This window comes from Myotis yumanensis, unplaced genomic scaffold (genome assembly GCF_028538775.1).
Source record: "Myotis yumanensis isolate MYYU_CA2020_CCGP unplaced genomic scaffold, mMyoYum1.0.hap1 SCAF_17, whole genome shotgun sequence".
NCBI lineage: Eukaryota > Metazoa > Chordata > Mammalia > Chiroptera > Vespertilionidae > Myotis > Myotis yumanensis.
The window spans coordinates 34,320,316-34,348,310 of NW_027223768.1; the positions used below are offsets into that span (position 1 = coordinate 34,320,316).

The 27,995-nt window shown below is 46.0% G+C and overlaps 2 protein-coding genes across 3 annotated transcripts in view; one reads left to right on the plus strand and one right to left on the minus strand.

The window, feature by feature from the left end:
• Window positions 1-955: 955 nt before the first annotated feature.
• On the plus strand, window positions 956-25,713 carry ELK4 (ETS transcription factor ELK4). Its single transcript, XM_070396942.1, has 5 exons — window positions 956-1,185; window positions 11,142-11,357; window positions 13,067-13,915; window positions 14,583-14,699; window positions 16,432-25,713. Exons 2-5 carry the CDS (start codon window positions 11,145-11,147, stop codon window positions 16,528-16,530), a joined length of 1,278 nt encoding a protein of 425 aa, XP_070253043.1. The 5' UTR covers window positions 956-1,185; window positions 11,142-11,144; the 3' UTR covers window positions 16,531-25,713.
• Window positions 24,462-27,995, minus strand: part of MFSD4A (major facilitator superfamily domain containing 4A) — a 29,918-nt gene continuing 26,384 nt past the window's right edge. The window contains exon 10 of one of the 2 annotated variants that reach the window (XM_070396941.1): window positions 24,462-27,981. In XM_070396941.1, the coding sequence (XP_070253042.1) occupies window positions 27,926-27,981 (56 nt within the window). In that variant the 3' untranslated portion in view covers window positions 24,462-27,925. Of the gene's footprint in view, window positions 27,985-27,995 lie in introns of both variants that reach the window. The other variant, XM_070396940.1, reaches the window with a different exon arrangement.

Here is a 27,995-nt window from a genome sequence, read left to right on the forward strand (position 1 = left end):
CCGGCCCGTCTGTGGTTTCCTGTTAAGTAGAACGCAATCTTTTTCGTGGAGGTTGTGTTCAGCCGCTCAGCTAATTGACTGCGCGTCCCTTCTGCGGCTAAATTATTTAAGGAGCCTCCTGTACCACGTGTGACCTGGTTCCTTAAGGATGATGGTTAATGAGAACCGTATGGGCTGGAGACTCTGCGGGGTGATGTATGCACCTCACCTCCTTTCATTATGGCAGGTGGAAGAGGTGGCGTTTTCTCCATCTAACGGATGACGAGCTGTCTGGGGAGGTTAAGAAAGTTGCTAAGATCACCGAGTTCGTGGGGGGCAGAGCCAGGATTGGACTCCGGTCTGACCCCAAGGCCAGAACGAGCTGCCCCCCGACGCCCGGGCCCCACTTGTCAGTTCCCCCGCTCGAGAGCCTCGGAGTGGCTTTAAGATTCATCAAGAGTCTGCGGTGCCCGGGATCGGGCACGTGGTCAAGAAAGCGGCGGTGGCCCAGCTTGTCCGTCCTCGCCGCGGGGGGAAGGCTGCGCGGGCAGCGCTCGGCTCGGCGGCGATAGATGCGGTTCCCGGGCGGCGCCGGGCGCACCACCCCCTCCCCAGGCGGGAGAAGCGCGGGCAGGCGGCCCGGGTCCCGGCGGCGGCGTGGGGCGGAGGGTTCGGGTCCGCGCCTCGCACACCGCCGGGCGGAGAGCGGCGAGGGGGCCAGGGGAGCCCTCCCTGAGCACACGCCCGCCCGCCCGCAATCCCGGCCCCGCGCACCCGGCGGGGTGGCCGCGGCTCGGATCCCGGGGAGCGGCTCCCGCGGCCCCGCCCCCAGAAGTGACGCGGCGGCTACGGCGTCCGGGAGGGGCCCCGAGCCGCCGGGGGGTTCAAGACGGGCGGCGGCCGGGGCGACTGGCGGAGCGGCGGCCAGGAACGCGGAGCGCGCGCCCGCGTTTAGCGGCCCGACGACCGCGTGCGGGGGCGGCAGGGCGGGGCGCAGGGCCGCGGCGGGGCGGGGGCGGCGGGAGATGCGGGCGGCGGCGGGCACCCGGCGGGCTGGGCTCGGCCGCCGCCGCCTTCTCCGGCTCCGCCGCGGGGGTCGCCGTGGCTGTCGCGCCGTCCCCGAGGTCCCGGCGTGAGGAGGCGGCGGGCGGAGAGCAGCGTCCAGTTGGAGACGGAGACCCAGAGGGAGCCCCGCGCGCGGCCTCGGTGAGCGGCGCGCCCCGTCGGGGTCTCGCAGACGCCGCCCTTGGCGCACGGAGTGGGGTCGGGAGGCGGCGGGCTCCCCCGGGACCCTCCCCGGCGCGGTTCCTCGGGGTCCCGCCCTGTCCCGCGGCGCGCACAGGTGGACCGCAGCGCCCGCCCGCTCCCGTCGCCCCGGATTTGGTGCCGCAGGTCCGGCGGGCGCGAGCGGCGGCGGCTTGTTTGTGTGTGTTGCTGGGGGAGGGGGCGCTGAGCGGGGCGTCCGACCGCGGGGACAGGAAGTCGGAAAATGAAAGTACAGTCGCTCGGCGCTCCCCGGGCCGGGCGGCGCGCGCTGCCTCCGCACTTTGATCTTCTCCGGGGCGCACGGCCACCCGCTTCCTGCGCTCCGCCAGCTCGCGCTCATCCGGTGTCGAGTTTCATTGCTTTTTTCCTACCTCTTGCGCCTGCAAATCGCCGGCCCCTTCACTGTCGGCTTCACTTGGAGCTGGGCCGGTGGCTTCTTAATTCCTAGGAGGGTCCGCTGAGTCGTCTTGCAGGGGCGGGATGTTAACTGGCTTTGCTAGGAAGGGAGAGGTGTGGAGGGAGGATGCGCGCACCGTTGGCGCTTCCCCAGCTCGTTGCTGCTTGAAGTTTTAGGGCATTGAAATAAAGGCTCGGAGTTGGATTCATCACAACGGTCCAGCCCATCTCTCTGGTGATGGGGTCAGCCCTTCCCTCCCCACTGCTTGCAAAACCTGGTGCTTAAACGTGGAAGACCGGCGGAGGTGTTTGTGTGAAAATGTAGTTATGATTCAACCCCTCCCTCCAACTCTCCCCTCTTTGATTTTACTTAAGCATCAAAGTTGCATAAGTGGAATTCATTACACTCCTAGGGAGCTATTGCCTTCCCGTTGTATTGTAACAGCCGTATATTTTCAATGATATTCTCTTAGTGTAGGCTCCTGTACAGTTAGACAGCTGGTTACTTTTTGACAACGACGATGGTTTGATCCCAGACAGGTCTTGATGCATTTTGTAAGTCGGTGTTTCATTTGAGCGGCCCGCTGAATTCGGAGACATTTCTTTTTCTGGATCTTAGCTACTGTTTCTGAAAAAAAAAAAAAAAAGTTGGGCTGCGGGTCACCACAGCAACTGGACTGTGTGTTATAAACATATTTAGGGTGGAAAAGTTTTCATTTAATAGAGACTTCCTTTCCCTAATGGGTTATTTCAGCATGCTCCCTCTTTCATTTTAGCACCGGGATTTGTCTATCTTGGAAGTGTTAAGGTGGAATCAATTGAGTTTTCACCATTCAGCGCCTCAAAAATCAGATTCCTTCATTTGGATCAGGTGTTTCCCTCCCTCATTATACTTCTTAAAAAAAACCTTTTAAAACTGTAATTGTAGGGTTGTTTTTATTTTTTGACTGATAGGTGTTAAGAGTAAAAGTATATTTTTTGACTCTTCATTTCACTTTTGTAATTTAAAAACTCTTCTGAAACCTTTTTCCTCTAGTTCTCTTTTATGGCTGAGGAAATCATTGAATTTCATACAAATAGCACACCTTTAGGAACTAAAATGAAGAGATTCAACTTAGCCTTATACCCAGTGTATAGATTTTCAAACAAGAAGTAACGTGGTATCAAAATTGAATGAATAAAATGTTGCTTTAAAGTGCCCTCTGAAGCTGTCCATTGTATGTCTTTTTTTTTCCCCCAAAAGAAAATTCTCTTCCAGCACTTCAGTGCAAAACCACAATGCCGTTTCTTCTATTCTCAAAAGCCCTCTATCCCAGAGGCCGTTGGGGGGTTAGCACCAGCCTTTTCCACTGCAGTTAGGTTCTGTCTTAAAATATCCAACAGCTCAATACACTCGCTCCCCTGGTAACCAGCCCTGTGAAAGCGCAGGCACCTCGGACACACCTGTACCTGTGGGAAGCGCCCCTCTGCTCAGATGGCACTGGCGTGCTCACGGGGGCGCTGCTGATGCGATTCTGTCTTTGCATGGATAGCTTGGCCATCATTAATCTGTGGGGCTCAAGCATGATCTACATGAGCGGTAGCAAGAGTCCAGGATTTGGTTTTGGGACTTTTCCCAAAAACATGGAATTCTAGGCACCGAATGTGTAGTAGTCTTTACTTTCTTCTCCCCCCGCCCCCCCCCCCCCCCCCCCCATCACCATGATCTTCGAATTCGCACATTCACACCCGTACTATTCTGGATAATGAAGATGATAATCTGGAATTGTAGAGACTTGAGTTCTTCGGTTTAGCTAAAGTTTACTAGGGGGTAGTTTTAACAGGTTTAGAGTAACAAGCAATTGTTTAAATGGGAAACACGTGTAAGTTAAAAAGTAACTTGCCATGAACGGGCATCAGAAGAAGGCCTCTCTGGTAAACTTGGAGAAATCACAGGGACTCCCGCCCCTGCTACCCGGTGCTTGATGGATATAATACAAGCCACTCTTTGAACCCAGCTTAAGCGAGGCTTTGGGAAACTGTGGTTTCTGGTGGGCTTGGTTACTTAGCATTAAAGTAGCACTTCGTAGTTGTGGGTTATTTAGTATCTAATATGCAGTATTTCTTTACATCCGACTGGCCAGGTGTGAATGCTTCTGTCCATGAAGGGAAGTGATTTCCCTGATGAACAGCAGGTGACCGGTGGTGAAAGCGAGTTGGATTCGTGGCCTCAGCTTCTCTGTGAACTCTGGAACTGGGGGAGGCATCTCCCCCTTTCTGTTCTTTGCTGTTTGCCCATCTCTGCTTTTGGATGACAGTACCTCTGTATCTATAACCGGCTTTCAACGTGGTAACGCTGAGCATAGTTGGAGGACATTTTGAGTGTCTCAGAAAAGTTACAGAAACCCAAATATTTTCCACTTAAGGTCCTTTCTCTGCCCTTTTTGGAAGCATGCATGGGTGACTCCTAAGGATCCCGGCCTCTGTGAGTTATACATTACTAGAGGCCAGGTGCACCAAATTCGTGCACTGGCGGGGGGGGGGGGGGGTTGGTTCCCCTAAGCCCAGATTGCGAGAGGGTGCAGGCCAGGCCAAGGGAACCCACTGTTGCACAATCGGGGCTGGGGAGGGACACGGGAGGTTGGCCAGCCAAGGAGGGACCATGGGAGGGCTCCAGGGCCTGTCTGGCCCATCTCCCTCAGTCCCAATCAGCCGGACCTCAGCAGCAAGCTAACCTACCAGTTGGAGCGTCTGCCCCCTGGTGGTCAGTGCACGTCATAGCAGCTGGTCGACTGCCTCCTGGTGGTCAGTGCACGTCATGGCCAGCAGTTGAGCAGCCTTAGCATATCATTAGCATATTACGCTTTGATTGGTTGAACAGACAACCGGACACTTAGCATATTAGGCTTTTATTATATAGGACTAGAGGCCCGGTGCACAAAAATTTGTGCACTCGGGGGGCAAGGAGGGGTCCCTCAGCCCGGCCTGTGCCCTCTCATAGTCTGGGACCCCTCGGGAAATAACGACCTGCTGGCTTAGGCCTGCTCCTGGGTGGCAGAGGGCAGGCCCAATCCCTAGGTGCAGCCCCTGGTCGGGCTCAGAGCAGGGCTGATTGGGGAGTTGGGGCGCCACCCCCTGTCATGCACAGAGCAAGGCAGATTGGGAGGTTGAGATGCCACCCTCAGTCACGCTCAGGGTAGGGCTGATTGGGGGGTTGGGGCACCGCCCCCTATCACACTCAAGGCAGGGTCGATGGGGAGGTTGCGGCACTACTCCATGATGCACAGAGCAGGGCCCATCAGGGGGGTTGGGGCTCCATACCCTGTCAGACACAGAGCAAGGCCAATCAGGGGGTTGGGGAGCTCCCCTCTGTCATGCACAGAGCAGGGCCGATCAGGGGGTTGAGGAGCTCCCCCCTGTCACTCACAGAATAGGGCTGATAGGGGAGTTAGGGCACCGCCCCCTGTCACACACAGCAGGGAGGATCAGGGGGTTGGGGTGCCGCCCTCTCTCACCCACAGAGCAGGGCCCATCAGGGGGTTGGGGCGCCGCCACTGTCACACTCAGGGCAGGGCCGATGGGGAGGTTATGGCTCTACCCCATCACACACAGAGCAGGACCCGTGTAGGGGGGCAGGGGTTGGGGCGCCGCACCCTGTCACACATAGAGCCGCAGGGCCATCAGGGGGTTTGGGCGCTGCCCCCTGTCACGCTGATCCGGTGCCAGGAGGCCTCGCAGCTCCACTGATCCCGGTGCTGGGAGGCATATTACCCTTTTACTATATAGGATAGAGGCCTGGGGGCCGGCTGGTTTGCCCTGAAGGGTGTCCTGGATCAGGGTGGGGGTCCCCACTGGGGTGCCTGGCCAGCCTGGATGAGGTGATGATGGCTGTTTGCAGCTGGTCACACACCCTTCAGAGTGGGGGTCCCCACTGGGGTGCCTGGCCAGTCTAGGTGAAGAGCTGAGGGCTGCTTTCAGGCTGGCGGGTGACTGAAGCTCCCAACCGCTCCTTTTTCTCTTTTTTTATTCTGGACCAGCTTTAGCTCTGGCTCTAGCTCTGAGGCTTCCGCTGCTGAAAGCAGGTATCTGGTTTGTTTGCGTTCTATAATCGAAACAATGTATAACTCCAGCTCTGAGATCCTGGCCGGCTGAAAACTGGTTTCTGGGGTTTTGTTTAGCTTCTGTATTTGTTACAATGTTTCTTAGAGTTGCAGCTCAGAGGCCGGCAAGTCAGGCGGGGAACGTTGGAGTCTGCAGTCACTGGAGCAAGCAAGCCTCATGTTCGCTTCCAGCTGCCTGGCTGCCAGCTGCCATCTTGGCTGACAGTTAATTTGCATAGGGATATGCTGATTAGCCAATGGGAAGGGTAGCGGTCGTACGCTAATTACCATGTTTCTCTTTTATTAGTGTAGATTGGATTGAGCTTCTCAGGCCTAACTTTTGTAATGTTCATAGTATTAGTTTGTTTTTAACATCTTTGTTGAGATATAATTCACATACCATAAAATTCACCTACTTAAAATGTAAAATTAAATGCTTTTAGTTTATTCATGGAGTTGTGTGACCACCACTACAATCTAAGTTAGGAAATTTAAATCACTCCATTAGTAGTCACTCTCCACTCTTCTTCCCAACCATCCTCCATCCCTCAGCAATTGATCTACTTCCTATGTCTAATAGATTTGCCTATTCTGGACATTTTATATAAATGGAATTACACAGTACCTGTCCTTTGTGTGTGGCTTCTTTCATTTAGCATAATGTTAATTTAGCAACAAGGTTCATCCATGTTGTAGCATGTACCAGTACTTCATTCTGTGTTCTGGCTGGATAATATCCTACTGTATGATTGTATTACATTTTGTTTATACCAGCGGTTCTCAACCTGTGGGTCGCGACCCCTTTGGCAGTCGAATGACCCTTTCACCGGGGTTGCCTAAGACCATCCTGCATATCAGATATTTACATGACGATTCATAACAGTAGCAACATTACAGTTATGAAGTAGCAACGAAAATAATTTTATGATTGGGTCACAACATGAGGAACTATATTTAAAGGGCCAGAAGGTTGAGAACCAATGGTTTATACAATTATCAGTTGATGGACATCTGGGCTGTTTCCGCTTTTTGGATATTGTGAATAATGCTGTTGTGAACATTCCTGTGCAAGTGTCTGTGTAGACATAAATTTCTGTTTTTCTTGGGTCTGGAGCTAAGGGTGGAATTGCTGGGTCCTGAGGTAACTCTGTATCTAGCATTTTAAGAAACCATCAAAACTGTCTTCCCTGTGGCTATACCATTTTACATTCCCACCTGTAATGTATGAGGGTTTCGCTTTCTCCACATCCTCGCTAACGCTTGTTACTGTCTGTTTAATTACAGCTATCCTACTAAGTGTGAAGTGGTATCTAAGATGGTTTTCATTTTCACTCCCCTAATAACTAATGATGTTGAGCATCTTTTCATGTGCATGTTGGTCATTTGTATATCTTTGGGGAAATGTCTTTTCAAATCCTTTGCCTATTTTTCTGTTTTTTTCTTTAATTGTAAGAGTTCTTTATAATTTTTTTATATAGGTCCCTATGATTTGAAAGTGTTTTCTACAGATTGTCTTCTTGACGAAATTGTTTGTAGCACAAAAGTTTCATTTTTATTATTATTACTTTAAATAATTCTTTATTGTTGAGAGTATTACATATGTCTCCTTTTTTCTCCCATTGTCTCCCTCCAGCCCACCCCTGGCCCTCACCGCCCCATACATGCATGGCCTCATCTGTGTCCATGGGCCATGGTCCTTGATTGATTACTTCCCACTCACCCACCCTCCCCTGCCTTCCCTCTGAGATTCCGAACTCTGTTCCATGCTTCCTTGTCTCTGCATCCACTCCGTTCATCAGTTTATTTTGTTACTTAGATTCCACATATGAGTGCGATCATGTGATACTTGTCTTCCTCTCACTGACTTAGTTCACTTACCATGAGACTCTCCAGGTCCCTCCGTGCTGTCTCCAAGGGTAAGAGAGTCTTCTCTTTACTGTGCAGCACAGAAGTTTTAAGTTTTGAGTTTTCTGTAGTATTTTAATGGCTTGATTGAATTGTTTTCAAGTCCTAACCTGATTCATTGAGACCTCATTTCTAGATTTAAAATAAGGAAGTTTTTGTTTTTGTGTTGGTATAGTTCAGTCACAGGCTTCTTAGATGTGCTTATATGTATTTGGTCAGAGTTTTCGCCCTAAAGAATTCTTCCTGTTCAACAAGGTGTTTTGAAGTTTTATGAGAAAAATAACTTGGTGCAAGCGTTTCCTTGCTGCTCCATTGCCTAAACCAGTGGTTCTCGCGTGGATGACTGTACCCCAGGAGAACATTTGGCAGTGTCTGTGGGCATCTTTGATTGTCCCAGTTGGGCAGGAGGTGCTACAAGGCACCTGGTAGGCAGAGGACAGGAATGCTGTTGATGCACAGAACAGCTTCCAGGAACAAAGAATTATCTGGCCCAAAATATCAGTAGTTGGGAAACTCTGGCCTAACGAGGGTGGTCCCAAAATTTGGGATATTGAAGGATTTTTCAGCTCACGTCTTGATAATCAGATAAAGGTTGCTAATACAATTAAAGGTGGATTGCCCGGGCCAGTGTGCCTGGGTGGGTTGGGCGTGGTACTGTGCAAGGAAAGGTTGCTGTTGGATTCCCGATCAGGGCACGTGCCTGAGGGTTGTGGGTCCGATCCCCAGTAGGGGGCGTACAGAGGCAGCCAATTGATGTTTCTCTCTCACGTGGATGTTTTTGTCGCTCCCTCTCCCTTCCTCTCTCTCTAGAAATCAACAAACGATTCATAAATAAATAAATAAATAAATAAATAAATAAATAAATGGATCTGTGCGGAGGAAATCCCTGTGGGCAGATAGATGGTGACAGAATTTGCAGGTTAAATCAGGGAACATTTTGCCCAATTTTCAGTGCTGCCAATTTATATGGAAATTATAGTTACGATAATGGAAACGATTTGAAGGGGAAATACCAGTGGAACAGACGTAGATTATTCTATACCCCCGGGCCACACTGAGACACACACATACACGTCCTGGCAAATAAATCAACTGGGCTGATTAAGATAGATGCCGAAATGGTGGTCTCCTCAGAGAGTGCGACCACGCGCTTGTAAGATAAATTTAATAACGGTGATTCTCTAGTGATTGGCAGGCATCAGGCTGCTCCTATAATTCACGGAACTGGCTTTGTCTCCCAAGCAAGACTTCCCTTCAGCAGCGTGGCAAGACTGAGCGTTTAGACTGGATGTGACTGCTGAGGTTTAAGTCTCCGCTCCCATCGTTCGCTTGTGTGATCTTAGACAAATTATTTAGCTCTTTTATGAATCAGTTTTTTTCTTTCTTTATTGATTAAGGTATTATATATGTGTCCTTATCCCCCCCCCATTACACCCCCCCCATGCCCTCACCCCCCTGGTGTCTGTGTCCATTGGTTAGGCCTATATGCATGCATACAAGTCCTTTGGTTGATCTCTCCCCCTTATCCCCCCGCCTTCCCCTATCTTCCCTCTGAGGTTTGATCATCTGATCGATGCTTCTCTGTCTCTGGATCTGTTTTTGTTCATCAGTTTATGTTGTTCAGTATATTCCACAAATGAGATCATGTGGTATTTATCTTTCTTTGACTGACTTATTTCGCTTAGCATAATGCTCTTCAGTTCCATCCATGCTGTTGCAAATGGTAAGAACTCCTTCATTTTTACCACAACGTAGTATTCCATTGTGTAGATGTACCACAGTTTTCTAATCCACTCATCTGCTGATGAGCACTTGGCTATTTCCAAATCTTAGCTATGGTAAATTGTGCTGCTATGAACATAGGGGTGCATATATCCTTTCTGATTGGTGTTTCTGGTTTCTTGGAATATATTCCTAGAAGTGGGATCACTGGGTCAAATGGGAGTTCCATTTTTAGTTTTTTGAGGAAACTCCATACTGTTCTCCACAGTGGCTGCACCAGTCTGCATTCCCACCAGCAGTGTGCGAGGGTTCCTTTTTCTCCTTTTTCTCCCCATCCTTGCCAGCACTTGCCATTTGTTGATTTGTTGATGATAGCCATTCTGACAGGCGTGAGATTGTACCTCATTGCTGTTTTAATTTGTATCTCTCAGATAATTAGTGACTTTGAGCATGTTTTCATATGTCTCTTGGCCCTCCTTATGTCCTCTTTCTTTTTTTTTTTTTTATACATTTTATTGATTTTCTACAGAGAGGAAGGGAGAGAGAGAGAGAGTTAGAAACATCGATGAGAGAGAAACATCGATCAGTTGCCTCCTGCACATCTCCCACTGGGGATGTGCCCACAACCCAGGCACATGCCCCCGACCGGAACCGAACCCAGGACCCCTCAGTCCACAGGCCAACGCTCTATCCATTGAGCCAAACCGGTTTTCGGCCCTTATGTCCTCTTTCAAAAACTATCTATTTAGGTCCGTTGCCCATTTTTTTTTTTTAATATATTTTATTGATTTTTTTACAGAGAGGAAGGGAGAGAGATAGATAGTTAGAAACATCGATGGGAGAGAAACATCGATCAGCTGCCTCCTGCACATCTCCCACTGGGGATGTGCCCGCAACCCAGGTACATGCCCTTGACCGGAATCGAACCTGGGACCTTTCAGTCCGCAGGCCGACGCTCTATCCACTGAGCCAAACCGGTTTCAGCCGTTGCCCATTTTTTGATTGGGTTGTTTATCTTCCTTTTGTTAAGTTGTATGAGTTCCCTGTAAATGTTGGAGATTAAACCCTTATCGGTGATAACATTGGAAAATATGTTCTCCCATGCTGTGGGCTTTCTTGTTGTTTTGTTGGTTTCTTTTGTTGGGAAGAAGTTTTTTATTTTGATGTCGTCTCATTGGCTTATTTTCTTTTTAGTTTCCATTGCCCTAGGAGCTGTATTGGTGAAGATACTGCTTTGGCATATGTCTGAGATTTTGCAGCCTGTGGATTCCTTTAAGATTTTTATGGTTTCCCATCTTACATTTAAGTCCTTTATCCATTTTGAGTTTATTTTTGTGTATGGTGTAAGTTGGTGGTCTTGTTTCATTTTTTTTTGCATATATCTGTCCAATTTTCCCAGAACCATTTATTGAAGAGACTGTTGACTCCACTGTAAGCTCTTGCCTCCTTTATCAAATATTAATTGAACATAGTGGTTTGGGTCGATTTCTGGGTTCTCTGTTCTATTCCATTGGTCTATATGTCTGTTCTTGTGCCAGTAGCAGGCAGTTTTGAGAACGGTGGCTTTGTAATACAGCTTGAGACCTGGTATTGAGATCCCTCGTACTTTGTTCTTCTTTCTCAGGATCGCTGCAGCTATTTATGAATCAGTTTTTTCATAAATAAAATAAGGCTGCAATCGTGTCTGTTGTGGGGATGAGAAGAAGTACTGTATTTGGAGCACGTGAAGCAGTGCCTGACGCACGTGCTGTGGGAGCGTCGGCCGTTAATGTGTCTCCCTTGTGTCTCCTCCAGCTCATGGCTATGGACAGTGCTATCACCCTGTGGCAGTTCCTCCTTCAGCTCCTGCAGGAGCCGCAGAACAAGCACATGATCTGCTGGACCTCTAACAACGGGGAGTTCAAGCTTTTGCAGGCGGAAGAAGTGGCTCGGCTCTGGGGGATTCGCAAGAACAAGCCTAACATGAACTACGACAAGCTCAGCCGAGCCCTCAGATACTATTATGTGAAGGTAATACCCGTCCGCCCGAGAACAAGAAGCGTCCCTTCTCTTCTGTTCAGGTTATAGGTACTAAGATGCTGATTGATTTAATTTTTAAAATCTCTCTATATAAAAGCCTAAGCGACTGTTACGACGGGGTGACCGGTTGCTATGATGCACATTGACCACCAGGGGGCAGATGCTCAATGCAGGAGCTGCCCCCAGCCCACAGGCCCCAATTGCTGATGGGGCCTACCGGCCAACCTCCTGGTCCCTGCCCCCAGTTGGCAGGCCCCGATTGCCTGATCGAGGCTGGGCCCTCGGGCTGGGACGGGAAACCGGGGGTGGGTGGCGGCAGATGTGGGTGGCAAGGGAAGGATGGGGTGGGGGGAGGGGGAACCATGCGGTGGCGGTGTGTGGGTGGCGAGGGAAGGAGGAGGCGGGAGGCGGGGAACCTGATGGGCCCTGATGGCTGGCCAGGCCTAGGGACCCCACCTGTGCGTGAATTTCGTGCACCAGGCCTCTAGTTGAGATATAATTGAAATATGTTAGTTTCAGGCTTACAACATAATGATTGGGTACTTGTTTCCATTGTGAAATGATCACTGCCCTGGTTTATTTTAATCCCATTTATTTTATAACTTGAGCAGTTTGGAATTAGGACGGAGGCTGGAAATGTTCCAGTCGCTTTCTGCAAACTGTTATTCAGTGCCTCACCCCCACGGCACCTATCTGCTTCCCAACAGTTGTCTTTAAAGGAAAAGTGAGGATAGGGTTGAAATAAGGAAAAGGAAGTCTCAGATTCTTGAGGACAAATATTATTGTGTGTATCATGATTTACTTTTAAAATTGTCATAGGTACTTGTTTCCTAGCTTTGCTTAGTTTTTACTTTTCCATTTAATCCAGAGAACACAGTTAACACCTGCCTGTTTACCCACAGAATTGATTTCTTAGTGAAAATGTTTAAATTTCTCATTTTGAATACACTTTGGGCCCTGCAGTAAAATAAATGGCTCAAATGGATAGAACTGGAATGAGAAGCTGAGATCTTAATTTCTTTCACCTTCAAGTGGTTGGTCCTAATCAGCTTTGCTGTCTCAGACACGCATAAAAACGACAACTGGAATTTTTGAAGGAAGTGGGAACCTTAGTAGAAGTGATGTTTTCAATTCCTTTTTGCTTACTCAGCATGTGGATGGCTTGTACCTTTGGACTTACTTTAGATTGTGTGTAGGTCAGCGATTTTTGACGATACAGATAATTGTTTGAGAGTGTTAAGCAATCAGAATCTTTCAGCTTTTACGTAATGTATCAGTTCAGGTGTTAATACGACATGTAAATGTTCTTAACTTACGCTCCACAGCAGCAGGCACTGTGTTGAGTATGACTGGATGCCTTAAGGTGATGTTAGATCAGTGGTTGGCAAACTCATTAATCAACAGTACAACGATTGAAATTTCTTTTGAGAGCCAGATTTTTTAAACTTAAAACTATATAGGTAGGTACATTGTTATTAACTTAATTAGGGTACTCCTAAGGCTTAGGAAGAGCCACACTCAAGGGGCCAAAGAGCCGCGTGTGGCTCGCGAGCCGCAGTTTGCCAACCACGGTGTTAAATGAATTGGAAGCTTGAAGTAAACTGCTTGTCACACAGGACACCGTTAGGTCAGTTTTTACAGGAGCTACACGAGATGAGGCTATCAGAAAGTATAAGAACGCTTATTTTATTTACCTACAGAATATCATAAAAAAAGTGAACGGTCAGAAGTTTGTGTACAAGTTCGTCTCTTACCCAGAGATTCTGAGCATGGATCCGATGAAGGTGGGCAGGGTTGAGGGGGACTGTGAGGCCCTGAGCGGCGGTGAGGGCGGCGGCGGCTCCCGAGACGTGGAGAGCGGAGGGAAGGAGCGGCCCCCGCAGCCCGGGGCCAAGGCCTCGAGCCGCAACGACTACATACACTCCGGCTTGTACTCTTCGTTCACCCTCAACTCCTTGAACTCCTCCAAGAGGAAGCTCCTCAAGTCCATAAAGATTGAGAATCCAGCTGAGAAACTGGCAGAGAAGAAGCCTCAGGAGCCGGCACCATCCGTCATTAAGTTTGTAACCACGCCTTCCAAAAAGCCCCCGGTGGAACCCGTGGCTGCCACCGTTTCAACCGGTGCCAGTATTTCCCCGTCTTCGGAAGATACTCTCCAAGCGCTGGAGACGCTGGCTTCCCCCAAGCTGCCTTCCCTAGAAGCCCCGGCCTCGGCCTGCAGTGTTGCCGCTGCGTTTCCCAGCACCCCTGTCCCGTCCCCTTCCTTCCAGGAGCCTCCCAGGTCACCCTCTCCGCTGCCCAGCTCCAACCCCGACATCGACACGGACATCGACTCCGTGGGGCTGCCAGAGAGCTTGGCACTGGAGCCCAAGGACCGGGACTCGGCCTTGCCGGGGAAGGACAAAGCCAACGGCTCGTCCAGATCCAAGAAGCCCAAGGGGCTGGAGCTGGCCCCCATCCTCCTGATCACGGGCAGCGACCCCAGCCCCCTGGGGATCCTGAGCCCCTCGCTCCCCACAGCGTCTCTCACGCCAGCACTGTTCTCACAGGTAGCTAGCGCTTTCTTTCTCTCTAGAGCCACCGTTGTTTGCATGTACTCGCCTTCCCGAACAAATCCAGACTTAGAACCTCAAGTGTTCATTCTGCCGCTTAGGTTTTTAGATGACCCCATGAGAGTAACCCCCAGCCCCTTAGCTCAGTTAGGATTGCCAACACAGAAGGTTTGGAGCACTGTGTTAAATAATTCATTGTCCTACAAGTAAAGAAATATTTTGGTTTTCCACTTCCTTCTATAGAAAATAAGCATATTCTCTCTCTCTCTCTCTCGTATATAAATCTTATTAAAAACAAACAAACAGGGATAATCTCAACTTGCTTAAGTGTAACATTTAAATGGATGGCTCACTCACAGACCTCATTATTGAGGAAAAACTACGTGTGTGACTCAGTGGCCCGTTATTTTTCCATCCCTGAATTCAGATCGGTTTTTCAATTTGAGAAAGACCTTACAAAAGATAGGTTAGAAAATATTTTGACCTTTATCTTTCTTAAGTTGTAAAAAATAATTTCTGAGTGTTTCCTCGTGATGAAATTTCAGACTCAGAGATTTATGGCGAGTAGGACAGTATTTGGGTTCAGGGCTATTGTTGTATTGTTACCAGGATGGAGCATAACCCCACATGCCCCTCAGTGAACGCTGTGCTTTGTGTGTTGCAGACGCCCATCTTACTGACTCCCAGCCCCTTGCTCTCCAGCATCCACTTCTGGAGCACCCTCAGCCCCGTCGCTCCCCTCAGCCCGGCCAGACTGCAAGGTGCTAACACGCTTTTCCAGGTAAATGGCGGGAAGCCCGTCTCTCGTCAGGGGCCATGGGAAATGAAGAGAGAGGCAGACACACAGGACCCCACTCTTCGGTTGAAGCGTTATAAAACTTCTATTTAAGAAGTCTTCTTTAGTTTTGGTTTTGAATTTCTAAGTGTTCATTTCCTAGCCATCAAACAGTTCAGATAAATATTTTAAACTGTAGAAATCCTCTTTTATTAGGAAAAATATGTATACACATATATATTCATACACACACACATATATACATATGTGGAGGGGGTTTCTGGACATATGTTTCCCCTTTTAACTGAGGATTAAAGAAATCGAGGAAACTCTTGAGAATAGTATAATAAATACTCCATTTCCCCCTCAGAATATATATATTTATCAACATTTTAAATACATGTTTTCAAATGACTATTGTATTATCTCTTAAGCAAGATCTTAGGAAAAGTCTCACAGCTTTTAATTGTTATTTTGCCCAGAACACCTAGTCTTTACAACTAGTAGGCTTTCTTGTGGTTGATTCATTTACTATTGGGGGCACTCCCTGGAGGATTGTCTTATGTTTCTGTGATCTAACTCTTCACTAGTTCTTTTGAAAATGAAATGTTAAAGAAGAAAATAAGTTAAAAACACTCCTACTTCTGGATTTTTTGACAGAAAGTTCTAAATCATTGAGTAGAAAATGTTGAGAATCTTCCTTGTTTCATTTTTCTTCGCCTCTCGCAAACCGGTGATTGCGTTATAGAGGGATCTGGGATCTTAAGCAAAGTCATGCTCGGGTCGCTTCGCCTAGAATCTCCCTCTAGAATGGGCCTCAGAACGAATGATGGGGAACCCTTTTCTGCAATGAGCACCCTATAGCTACTTGCACCAGTTACAGAGTTAACCGGTGGGTGTCTCTTTCTGGACTTCTTTTTGACAGTCTGCGATTTGCTTTGTACTTGAATATACTCTGAGGGCACACTGTTACTTACCGACCTTTCTAAAGCCTTCATCTGTAGTTAAATGCAACCCTGTGCACCTTAGGATAGGAGGAAAGGTGTAGGTTTGTGCTTTGCATTCCATCAGGGCAAGGTGGAGAGTATTAATATTGAACATTCTTGCCAAAACCGGTTTGGCTCAGTGGATAGAGCGTTGGCCTGCGGACTGAAGGGTCCCGGGGTTCGATTCCGGTCAGGGGCATGTACCTGGGTTGCGGGCATATCCCCAGTGGGGGATGTGCAGGAGGCAGCTGATCGATGTTTCTCTCTCATCGATGTTTCTAGCTCTCTATCTCTCTCCCTTCCTCTCTGTAAAAAATCAATAAAATATATTAAAAAAAAAATCAGCTCCATAAAATATATATATATTGAACATTCTTTTTATTTATTTTTTTTATTTCAGAGAGGAAGGGAGAGGGAGAGAGAGAGAGAGAAACATCAGTGATGAGAGAGATTCATTGATCGGCTGCCTCCTGCATGCGCCACAACCCGGGCCTGTGCCCTGACCGGAACCGAACCGCCACCTCCTGGTTCATAGGTTGATGCTCAACCACTGAGCCATGCCAGCTGGGCAACATTCTTTTCTTTAAAGTTTTGTCATGACATCATATTCTTTCATCATAAACAGTTACTGCCTTTGTCCTGTGAGCCACCGCTGGTGGCTGTCACGTTCTGGCTCAGGAAACATAGAAGGGACAGAAAGTGAATGTTCGATTGAGTCCAAGGATGGTAATGTGTTTTCTTTTCTTTCTCAGTTTCCTTCTGTTCTGAACAGTCATGGGCCGTTCACTCTGTCTGGCCTGGATGGACCTTCCACCCCCGGCCCCTTTTCCCCAGATCTACAGAAGACATAACCGATGCACTTGCAGGAAGAGAGAACCAAGGAACAAAGAAACAGAGGGACAGTCCGCGTGACCGCCTTTGAAGTGAGTGATGGATGGTTCCACGTGCTGGTAATAGACGATCGTGACTTTTGCTATTCCCATCGAAATGCCTTGTTAGGATTCCCTTCCAGGAAGACTCACGTTGGACTGTGCTTGAAAATGCCTTAATTGGAGTCTGAACTCCACCTCCCTCTTTTTCTTTGTTATTTTTCTAACAAATACTTGAGCTTTGTGTTAAGGACATTTTTGGTGGGGTTTAGCAGCTAGCTATGTTTTGCAAGAGCAGCTAAGAACAAAGTTATTCCTTCTGCCTTATTGGGACCCTTTGGTCAGAAAAAAAAAAAAATTACGCTTTGAGCATATTATTTAAAGAAATACGAGTTAAGTGAAATTGGCCATATCTCTGACTAAGTGTGCTTTGTTGGATCACGAGAAATGAGCTGTGCACAAGCAGGAGAGGAAGAGAGCGATTCCTGTTCACTCGGAGGAAGACTGGAGCAGTGCTCTGGGGGTGGTTCTGTCTACGTTGCTGTGTAGCCTAACCTATGAAAAGCAACTCTGCAAAGACGCATCCTACTTACATTTGTTTAGGAGGGTCTCTCAGCCATACATATGTGTGATCTTGTCCTGTCTACAGAGCATGGAGCTAGTCCATTTTAACGGAGGGAGATTTTTAAACCTGGGGTGAGAATAGGGGACCCCATCTCCCGCACAGAAAAGCGGGCTGCTCGCTGGGTGTTACAGTTCCACATCCGTGGGCGACAGCGTGGTAAATGACCGCTTCTAGGAGAATAAGCCCGGGCTTTGAAATCTAGAGGCATCCCTGAGTAAAAGATCCAGTTGAAGAACTTGAAACCACCAATGGCTTTTCCCAGTTAGAGGATACATCCCTTTCTCTTCCCTGTTCATTGTACCTCATTTTCCACTGTATGTTGCTCTTCTTTCAAATGTAAGGTTGGGAGAGGCCGTCATAGTTTTGAGGATGCAATTAGGAAGATGAAAAGCCTCCAGATCTGTAGTGAGGTAAAAGTGTGCTGATGTCTTTGAATGTTTCTTTTTAAATTAGGGAGGGGCAGAATTCCTTTGGGAATTCTCATGCATAGGAATTAGATGGTTCCTATTAGTAGTGAAAAATGTGGGCCCTCCAGTACCCAACCGGTCTTTACAGCACCAAATTTATAAAATTCTACTTTATGGTCATCAGTGCCAGCTTTGTTGATCCCCCAAACTGAATCGATACCAACGTCTCAGTGGAATCTTTTGAAAATCTTGGCTTTAAAATCCAGGATTAGATAGTATAGGCGGTAGGCAGCCACCCCCTCCGTCCCCCCCACCCCACTCTGTCCATTAAACTATTCTTTTAACCCTAGAAAAGTTCCTATATAGTTCAATCACAGGAACTAAATGGAATGAGGGAATAAGGAATTGAGGGCTCAAAGGGACCCTGAAACAAACCAGCACCTTCCAGGTGTGCTGTCTGTAAGTGTGTTTCCACCCAGGGAGGAGCAGCGCTCGTGTAAGACGGTTGTGCGAGTGCAGTGGTAGCGGAGGGACAGTGTTCAGGGAGCTGCCTTTGCTTTCGGAGCGTTGGAGACCCACTCCTGCTTCCTCGGTGGTCTCAGCCGAAAGGCCTGTTCCCGAGATGTGCAATAGCAGTGTGGAGAAGTCGTGCTGCTCAGTAGCGATGCAGACAGACTTCCCGGACTTCCCCCCGTATTGAATGGTTTAGTCCGCATGCCTGCTTGAAAATGGCCCTCTCAGCAGCACTTTGGAATAGTTTCATTAGGTCGCTTAACATTTTGTACATTAAATAAGTAAATATTGATGGGTTGACTGAATTAGATATTTAAAATTCTGAAAGCATAAAAAATACCTTTTGGAATTAAAGGAGAAAAGCCATTGGTTTGTTTTCCCAGGCACTCTCTTTCATAATTAACTGTTTCAGCACAGGGGTGCCTGGGAAGCGAGGATTGGAACTGAGTCAGAGCAACTTCCTAGGAACGAGTGTTGGTGGATTCTCGGTCCGTAAACCTGCCCCGGAGGCCTCTGCACGGTGTGGGCCTCTAGGAGGCTGATGGCGACCGCTTCCTCTTTGAGATCAGTTAATCTGGGGAAGCTTTTGTGTGTGTGTGTGTGTCCTTTTTTAAATGAAAGTTTACAACCTTAGCTCAAGTGTCTGAGACAGACTGTTCTGTTTGTAAACTACCTCCTCCCTGGAGAAGTCTCAGATCCATATTTTTTTGGACATCCACGGAGTTCTTAGCATCCACGGGTGACATACCACTTCGGACCAGTACACTGGAGAGACTTCTGTTTGGTAGCCGTCGCTGGTATCCATCACCAGCCCCTCAGCCAGGATGAATGTTGGTGGGCGAAGGCAGCCTAAGTTGGGATCGGGGAGCAGGTGGCATGAGTCTTTGAGACATCTGCTGCGATTATCTTAGCTCTCCGTCTGCTCTGGTCCGTATCTACTCGGTTGTTTGCTGGAAACTGTTTAACTGCCAGGCTCTCTGGAGGGGAAAAGAAGCCCTGACGTGTAGCATTTGCCGATTCCCATGTGAGACTTCCTCCCCGTAGGACTGATTTTAGCTACCACCTTGGAGCTGAGAGGGGACGCGCACAGCCGCACCCTCAGCCTGCAGCCCCCTGCCTTCATTCCGCCCTGGGGTGGTGGATTTTCACATAGTTTCTAAAACATTCTTTTTTTCACATGCTGATTTTTAAAAATGCAAAATTAGAACCACATGTCTGACTTCAGTAATCTTTTTTTTTTTTTTTTATGGTTTGTCACTGCTTCTGTGATGTTAGATTCCTCATGGAATATTTTGTGTGTTCAAACAAAGGTGGAAACTGCCATTGATTTTTTAAAAAAATTTATACATAATGAGAATCCAAAAACCCTCTAAAGGTCAACAACCTTCAGCTTCTTAGAGTTAAAATATAGGTTGAATTTTTCTTCTTATTTTTATGGTTAAAAAATAAGTTTAATTCTTTTTCTTTAAATTTTGATGGGAAAAGTAAGCTCATGAGCCTATACTACATAGGGTCTGAATGAAATATACACACATACACACACACACACACACACACACACACATATTTTAATTGATTTCCGAGAGGGAGGGAGAGAGAGATAGAAACATCAGTGATGAGAGAGAATGATTGATCGGCTGCCTCCTGCACACCTCCCACTGGGGATCGAGCTGCAACCCAGGCATGTGCCCTTGACTGGAATTGAACCCAGGACCCTTCACTCTGCAGGCCGAAACTCTATCCACCGAGCCAAACCAGCTAGGGCTGGATTTTTTTTTTAACTGGAATAATTTCTTAAAGATTTATGTACTATGTTAGAGATAAAAAAAGGCAGAACTATTTATCTGATACAGTTTCTAGCTTCTCCATATTATGTGTCACTTAAGCTGTCTGTTGCTAGTATTACTTCAGCTCCCTTCACATCTGTCAGTGTATCATGTCATCTAGGGACGTTGTTCCATCCTGACCTCAGAATTTGTTACGTTTCTAAAGTTCTAAAAGGCAGTTCTCTGTGTTTCTAGTGAATTTTAAGCACCTTAAAGACACTCATTGGCATTTCAGCAAAGCAGTCTCCAACCTTTTTGACCAGACACCTTGATCAGTAAAAGTTTTTGAACACAAATTCCCTCTTGCAAATTCGTACCTGCTAAGTTATATACCGCTATACTGAAGTAATACGTACATAAGACATACACAAAAATAGAAATAGGATGGCATAAAAAGAAGGTCTTGAGGCCCTGGCTGGGTGGCTCAGTTGGTTGGAACTTCGTCCCATATACCAAAAGATGGCAGGTTCGATTCCCTGTCAGGGTCCTTACTTAGGTTGTGGGTTCGATCTCTGGTTGGGCCGAGTACAGAGGCAACCAATGGATGTTTCTCTCACATCGATGTTTCTCTTTCTCTCCCCCTTCCTCTCTCTCAAGGAAAAAAAAAGTAAGTCTTGAGTAGAAGTTCTGTTTCTTGCTGCACCCGTGGCTTGTCTGGCCACACGCACTCTAAGGACCACTGACTCAGGATATTGCTTCTCAGTTTAATCTTGGAAAAAACCAACCAACCGTGGATGCTTTTGTTGGATGTATAGAGAAATCCTTTACATGTCTGATCTGATTTTCATGTAAAATCTCTCGTGGAGATTTGGAATTTTTCAGGAGAGCTTGTCATCAGCTTTCTGAAATTTCATATTCATCCTTTTTCATAAGTCACCAAGTAACCCATTACCAAATGGTTTCCAGAGCTTCATGAAAATGGTTTTGGACAGGCTATTGCCTCTTTTTCCTTCATAGTAGGTGTAACTCTGTAATGTGCTTTTATTTTACTAGTCTGCTCACAAACTTCTCTGGCCTTATTGGTATTATATTTTACCAATAAATTCAGAATTATTTTAAGTTGCTTTATGTTAAAATACATAGTAACCTCCATTTTACTGCTGCATTAGTAAGTTTTTCTTTTCTTTTTCTTTGTAACATTTCAGCATCTGAAGAAATACTTTTCTTGATGGGTCTGTTCTGTGTGTCACTTCATTTATTTTACTTATCCATGCCAGAAAGCTAGGCCTGCGCTGAGGCACCATTCTTAGGTGTGTAAACAGGTGTGGAGACAAAGCAGGTCTCTGAGCAGAAACCTGGAGCTCTGAAGAATTAAAAGTTAAAAGACGCATGATATATGCAATCTTTTATCTGAGGGTGTGAGAATATATCGTTTCTAAAAAGGAATCAAAAAGCTAATTAGTCCATAGTAGTGAAGTGGAGGTAAACCATAGTTGTGTTTCTTTAGCAGGTACTCTGACCAGAAAATGGGTTCTATGGAAAGTATTTTGTTAGTTACCTTCTCGATTTGGAGCAAGTAAATGTTTTGTTACTGTTTTTAATGCTGCAGGCATAGCCTGCAACAAGGTGCTCTGTTATTCCTCTTAGGTCAGAATTCTGCTTTCCGAAGCCAATGTTTTAATCTTAGGATCTGGAAATCTTGTGGGTGGTAGTGTATTAAGCAAGAAAAGAAGGAGGTTTGATTTCATTTCTCATACTTGGCGGAACCTGTTATATATAAAAATCAAGTTTTGACCTGTAAGCAGAGCAGATCTGAAAGGTGAGTTGTTTATGTAGTATAAATATTCCACTTGAAGCTGCCAGGTTCTTCAAGCTATTTTTCGGGGGGGGGGATGGGGTGTCGGAAATCGATCGCCATAGATTGACAGCCTGTCAGAATATAGCAGTTTCTCGATGCAGCCATTCATGCTTCGCCATTATGAAAGCTGGAATCCAGAGTGGTCTGTGGACAGGGGAATGTTGGTTTTAAGCTTTCTTTAGAAACCAGAAAACTCAAGTTGTCGTTAACATCATTTAAAATGAAACCTTTAACAAGAAAATTCATGAGGGATACAATCAAACATAGTAAATCGCTTGAACATTAGTCTTTTGAGTATAATATACATCAGGAAGTTTTATGAGGTTTAAAATTTTATTTTTAAATATTTAAGATACTAGAGCATTTCTTCCCAAGCATTCTGATTTATTGGCTGAGTGTGTGTGTGTGTGTGTGTGTGTGTGTGTGTGATGTATTGACTCTGTGTGTGTGAGAATCTGTTTTTCAGAGGAACCATTTATTATTCATCCTCTAGGATGGCTCCTGGGCTATTTTATACTAAAACTTAAAAAAAATTGGCGCACTTTGCAGTTGCCACTTTTTAAAAATCAATGCTTTGCACATTTCAGGTTTTTAAAATGCGTAGGCTCATAGGCCTTAAAGACTAATTGCTTGCCAATATTTCAGAACTACGGCGCCGTATGTGACATATGTTAAAGTCATCTTAATCTGTTCTCTAATTTCATGTGTTATTGAGCAAATAAGGATGTCCTTTCTTAAAATTTCTACATTTACTTTTGCTTTTGTGTAAAACCCTTATTACATTGGGTTCTAAGTTTCTCAGAGGAGAGGATTATGCTATAATATTTCTGAAGTACTGATTTGCCCATGGATTGATATAATAGTGGAGGAATTCTGACATTGTATTTAGCTTCATTTAACCTCTTAAACTGTACGTCATGAGTATTAGAAACCTCAGAGTATCTCGGGCTGAATGTTCTCAGCTTTGCCTTGTTTTCCATCTCATATGGGCCCACGCTGGTTCTCGTCCCCTCTGAGGATTGTGAGCTGGGCTAGGACAGGCCTGGGGTCTTCTGGACGGGGGTGGGGGTGTCCTGTGGCTGCGCCAGAGTTCTAGCCAATGCCATCATTACAGTGTGCCTGGAGTTCAGGGGTGGGAATGCCAAATATTGGTATCAATTCACGTGGCACTTTTTTGGGCACCATTATTAGCACTGTTTTGTTTTTAATAACTGGAAGCACTTAATGATTATTTTGTTAGTCTAATTCCAAGTTATGGATGTGTAGAGTCAGGGAATTAAAGTTTATTTCTCATTTATGTTTTCTGGAACTTAAGACTGTTTGGAGAAGGGGTGAATGGATTACCGTTCTTCTAGGCTCTGTAGGCGTGCTCTTTGGCCTAGGATGTTTTAAATAACTTACAAGCTTTTAATATTCTGCTTGGTAGAAATGTATGGCTTTTGATGATTTGCAATTGGTAGATTATACTCAGCTTTGTAAACTATTCAGTTTTAAGTTTCTTTTCTGTTTAATCATGGTTGTTTACTGTAATTTAGGGGATGCAGTTCCGTTTAAGACATTTCACATTTTTTGTTTTTGAGGGCTGTAGCACCAGTGGCCTTTGTATGTATATTATATTCATTGCTTATGTGGTGAAGTAGCATATTTGATGAACGTCCCTGCTCCGTATCAGTGAAACTAAGATGCAGATAGAAATCAATACAATTAATGTTTTATTGCTTAAGGCCTGTTTATTCCGTTTGGCCATTCAATTGTCTCTAATTATAGTCATATCTGTTTCTTCACTTTTGCCTTCTGGCAGTTTCGTTTATCTTTGTGGGTAGGGAAGGTTATATATGAAACTCAATCCAGTCATTTTGCTACCGGTTAGCTTTGGTTTGAGGCAATAAAATGTTACTAAAATTAGTTTTTTAAAATTATGCCCATTAGTCACCCAGTAATCAAGTTGGCTAAAAATAAAGTGTTTAACTTTGTATTTTGAAGAACAAACAATTTTTAAATGAGCTCCACTGGATCTTCAGTGTTGCCATCACTTGAGAATTAAATGGTGTTAAATAATAAACTTTTAACTTCCAATCTGTAATTCAGAAGAAAAACCTGTTATGGCATTAACACAGAGGAGATGTGTTTTTCTATGTCAGTGTCTTAGTTTTAGGACGTGTGGTAATACCTTGTCAGGGTGCTTTCCTTAAACCTGGATCAACTCAACTGAGATGACCGTTACTTCATTCGTTACTTACCCCCTCGTTTATTTTCTTGAAATCTGTCCCTCATAATACCCAGCATCCACCACTCTTGTATAAATAGAATACTTATCTATAAAGTGCAAGTGTCATTAGGAACTTGTTTTAATTTCGGTGTAATTTATATTAGGGAGACTTTCAAAGTATTAAATCTTTTTCCTTAAAAAAAAGGGGGGCAATTAAAATGATGGCAACTGCTAACATTTACGAAAATCATTAGTTTTGATGTGAGTGAGAGAAACTGCCCTCTCCCCAGCTAACCTGTGGGAAACAAAGGATGTTGTTTTAAGTCTTGAGTTGTATTTGTTTACGACGGAGAAACAGGACCCCAAGTTGAGGTGGGTGAGGGGGAGGATGCGCCAGCACTTTGGATCCACTGCTTTTCAAAGAAAAAAGGTGTGGTTGATACCCCGTGGGTCTTCAGAATAACTAGTCAGATTATTTTTTTCTATCACTTCAAGTTCTATGCAAAAATGTTGTTAAATTCTGTAATGATGATAAGCATTTTATTAGAAAGATGACATTGAAAAACTATTTTATATAAGGACAGGCACTTGCTTTGTATAATGAAATGGCTAACTGGCTTTAAGCACTGTATCAAATTTACTAAAGCCCAAATTATATAGATACGTTAATAGATACATGTGCAACTAGATATGGACAACTGTATTTTTTTAAGTAAATATTTTTAACAAAATGGCTTTCTGAATTGATTATTCATTTCCCTCCTCTCACATCTATGTCCTAGACACCATCTCCTATGCAGTTTATTGCAATTGCAACCTTGCCTGTGTCCACAAGTTTATTCTTGCCCCTCACCTGCTCACAACTCTCCTAATAACTCACATAACTAAAAAAAAAAAACAAAAAAAAACACCTATACTCCTAACACGGCTTCTATGATCTGGCCCTCGCTTCCACTCCCACCTACTTCCTGACCCTCTTCTCCTCCCTCGTGCATGGAGCACACGGCCCCTCTCCAGCCCTCACCGGGCAAGCACTTGCAGCCTCAGGCCCTGGCACTTGTATGTCCCCTGCCTGGTGCAGTCTCTCCCGGCTACTTGGATGGCTTGCTCCTGTCCATCACTCAGGTTTCTGCACAAACGGCACCTCCTTAGAAAGGCCTTCCAGACCATCGCGTGACATTCCCTCTCCCACCCCTTTCCCTACTTTACTCTTCCCTGTGGCCCTCCATTATCACGCATCCTGTGGCACGTTATCTCTGTTCACCGTCTGTATGTCTTCAGCTGCAGCGTAATCGCTGGGAGGCAGGGACTGGCATCTCATTTTCTGCTCTATCTCTGCACATAGATCAGTGCCTTGAGCATAGTAGGTGCTCAACAAATCCTTTTGAATGAATAAGTGAATTCTCTCCAGCACCTGTCACGATACCTCCCGTTAGTGAACCTGGCGCACTGATGCTGGGTCCCGTCCCCGCGTCTAGTAGCAGAGGGAAATCCGGAAACGGCAAGTCCACAGCAGCCTGGAACCTCCGAACTCTTAAAAAGAAGATCAGAAAACTGAGTGTGCAGCCTGGTATCAACACCCACCCGCCTCTCCTTATCTGGATTGTGTGTGAGAGGGAGTCGTGGTTCTCAGGCCCGTGTGGTAAGATCTTGTTTCTTCTAAAACATTAGCCATGCGAACTCACACTACGATAAAGACCTGCCTCTGGGGGAACATTTGGTCATTTGTTTCTGGGGTTATATAAAAGGATCAGTTGCCCTTGATAATAGATAACACACTTATTCCATTTAAACTGTTTTATTTTAGAAAAGGCAAGTCTTAAATTTGTTTCAATCTTGTTTTCTATAGTCACAAATTAATCTTGGTCATCGTAGATATAGCCACGGATTCTTCTTTCTAACTCCGTATAAAAAGGATGTTTTCTTGAAAAAAGCCACAAGAAAAATACAGCTGTTTTCTTTTTGCCCCGGTTAGCCATTCCCTACCGTTAGGTTACACATTTAGGCTTGGCTGGCATGGAATACTTTTAAGTGTTTACAGACATAGTTAAAACTATACCCCTAGCCCACCAGCTTCCAAAAGAATTTGGATCTGTTTGACTTACCATAAACAGACAACAAACATATGAACGATTTCTAAGCTGTCAGGCATATGAATAATTACACACATTCACCAAATTTTTTCAGAATTCCTTTGAGGTAGGGTAATTCCTTCTAGAAATGTCACTTTGCAGATTAAAACAGCGAAGCCGGAAGAGCCTTCGTGACGTCCCTGCCCAGGGCCACAGCGGGGAGCGGGGGCCAGCGCCGTGCGGGGTCTCCGCAGGCAGATGTGAGCGCCACTCCACACTGCTGGCTGCTCACAGCCGCGCCTACAGGCCCAGACACACCTTTTCATGTCGGGCATGCGAACCGCGTTCCTGGACAGGTTACTGAGAATCAGGATCCACTTACTTTTTATACGTGTACACGTGTATACAGACAGAGAGCAGGTGAACTAAACACAGTCACTGTGACAGCCACCTCACGACTTAAAGTTTCGGGGCTCACCCCTTTCCAGGTCGCCGAGCGTGTAGCGCTATGGGACTTGCTCTGGACGGGCAGGCACGGCCTTCAGGATACTGCGCAGCTTGAATTGCTCAGAAGTCCTATTTTTGTCCAAGAACTTGACATTGGTACACAGGCATACCTCATTTAATTGTGATTTGCTTTATTGTGTTGTCTTTTTTTTTTTTTTTAACAAATTGAAGGCGAGAGCCTCCACCAGCAAAAAGATTGCAACTCACTTTATTGTGACACTCGCTTTATTGCGATGGTCTGGAACTGAACCCGCCATATCCCTGAGGTATGCCTGTAAAGAGTTGTTTTCTCTATAGAAGTAAAGTTTAAATTAGATGTTTTTGAGAAGTTCTTAGAGCCGTTTCTACACCTTTTATAAGCTAGTCAATGTCAGTAAAGAAAAACAGAACATCCATCTCATTCTCTCGGGCAACTTCTGGACTAGTTCGCACTGATGACTAGCAGTGGTGCGCTGGCAGATGTTTAACACCTGCACCTCCAGGGGAGAAAAGCCAGGCTTTGTAGCTTTTGCCCATTTCTGTGGTGTAAATACTCCCACTCTGGCTGACCTCAAGTCAGCAACACCTTATCACTGAAAGTGATAGTATTTCTACAGTACAGACACGACAGTCATCAATTCCTCCAAGACCACAGACATAGAAAAATCAGGAAGTGATGAGTTTTGAGTAGGCATTACCTTTGTCTTTAATGTAATTTAATTGTAAGTTTCTATCATTTAAATTTTAATAACGGCCGCATTTAACAAACAGCTCTCAAAATGAAATTTTAACGATCAGCCTTTTTTTTTTTTTTCTTATAAACTGGTAGGAGCTAGCCCAGCATACTGCTGAATTAGTGTCCCGAAGAAAGCAAGATTCAACGTTTCCTTTTGCTGTTTTAGATCATGGATGAGCTACTGATACCAGCAGTAGGAATTTGAGGGACTCTGGACTATGAATAAGGAAAAAGCACATAAATCCAAGGAGCATGCCACAGAGTAACGAGGGGTTGGTTCTGATTAACTTAAAGTAGATCTACATAGAACAGTGATCATCAAGCTTTATGATTTCAACCTGTATTTTCAAAATCATCTAAGAGTGATCTTCAAACCTGGGGTGTGGTCCATGCAGGAGGCGGCCAGTAGAGTGAAGTGTGAGTCTCCTCCTCCTCCCCAGCGGCATCCTGGGCAGCTCTGACCAAGTCCCCCCAGGGAGGAGGGAAGTCGCTGGACTAGCCGAGTAAAATCCTAATGATTTGCCCAGGGAGGACCCAGGTACCAGAACGCGACTTAATTCCTTCTACGCCAGTATTTAGTGGAGAAGACCTGACCCGAGGCGCCGGGGGACCAATGGCCTCCGCTTCCGGCCAGCTTTCTTCCACGCTTTGGTCTCCGCTGGTGCTCGAGAGGCCGATGTATTCGCCTGCCTCCTTCCCCCACTTCTACCTCTGGTAGCATTCGGAGCCTTCCGTCCCGCATGGTCTTTCCTGGGGAGGAACTGCTGCAACAACA

Excerpts from the sequence above, each read along its gene's own strand:
- ELK4 (XM_070396942.1), top strand. The coding sequence starts at position 11,145 with ATGGCTATGGACAGTGCTATCACCCTGTGGCAGTTCCTCCTTCAGCTC. Across the intron at positions 13,916-14,582 it reads CGCCAGCACTGTTCTCACAG|ACGCCCATCTTACTGACTCC; the intron begins GTAGCTAGCGCT and ends TGTGTGTTGCAG. Across the intron at positions 14,700-16,431 it reads GTGCTAACACGCTTTTCCAG|TTTCCTTCTGTTCTGAACAG; the intron begins GTAAATGGCGGG and ends TTTCTTTCTCAG.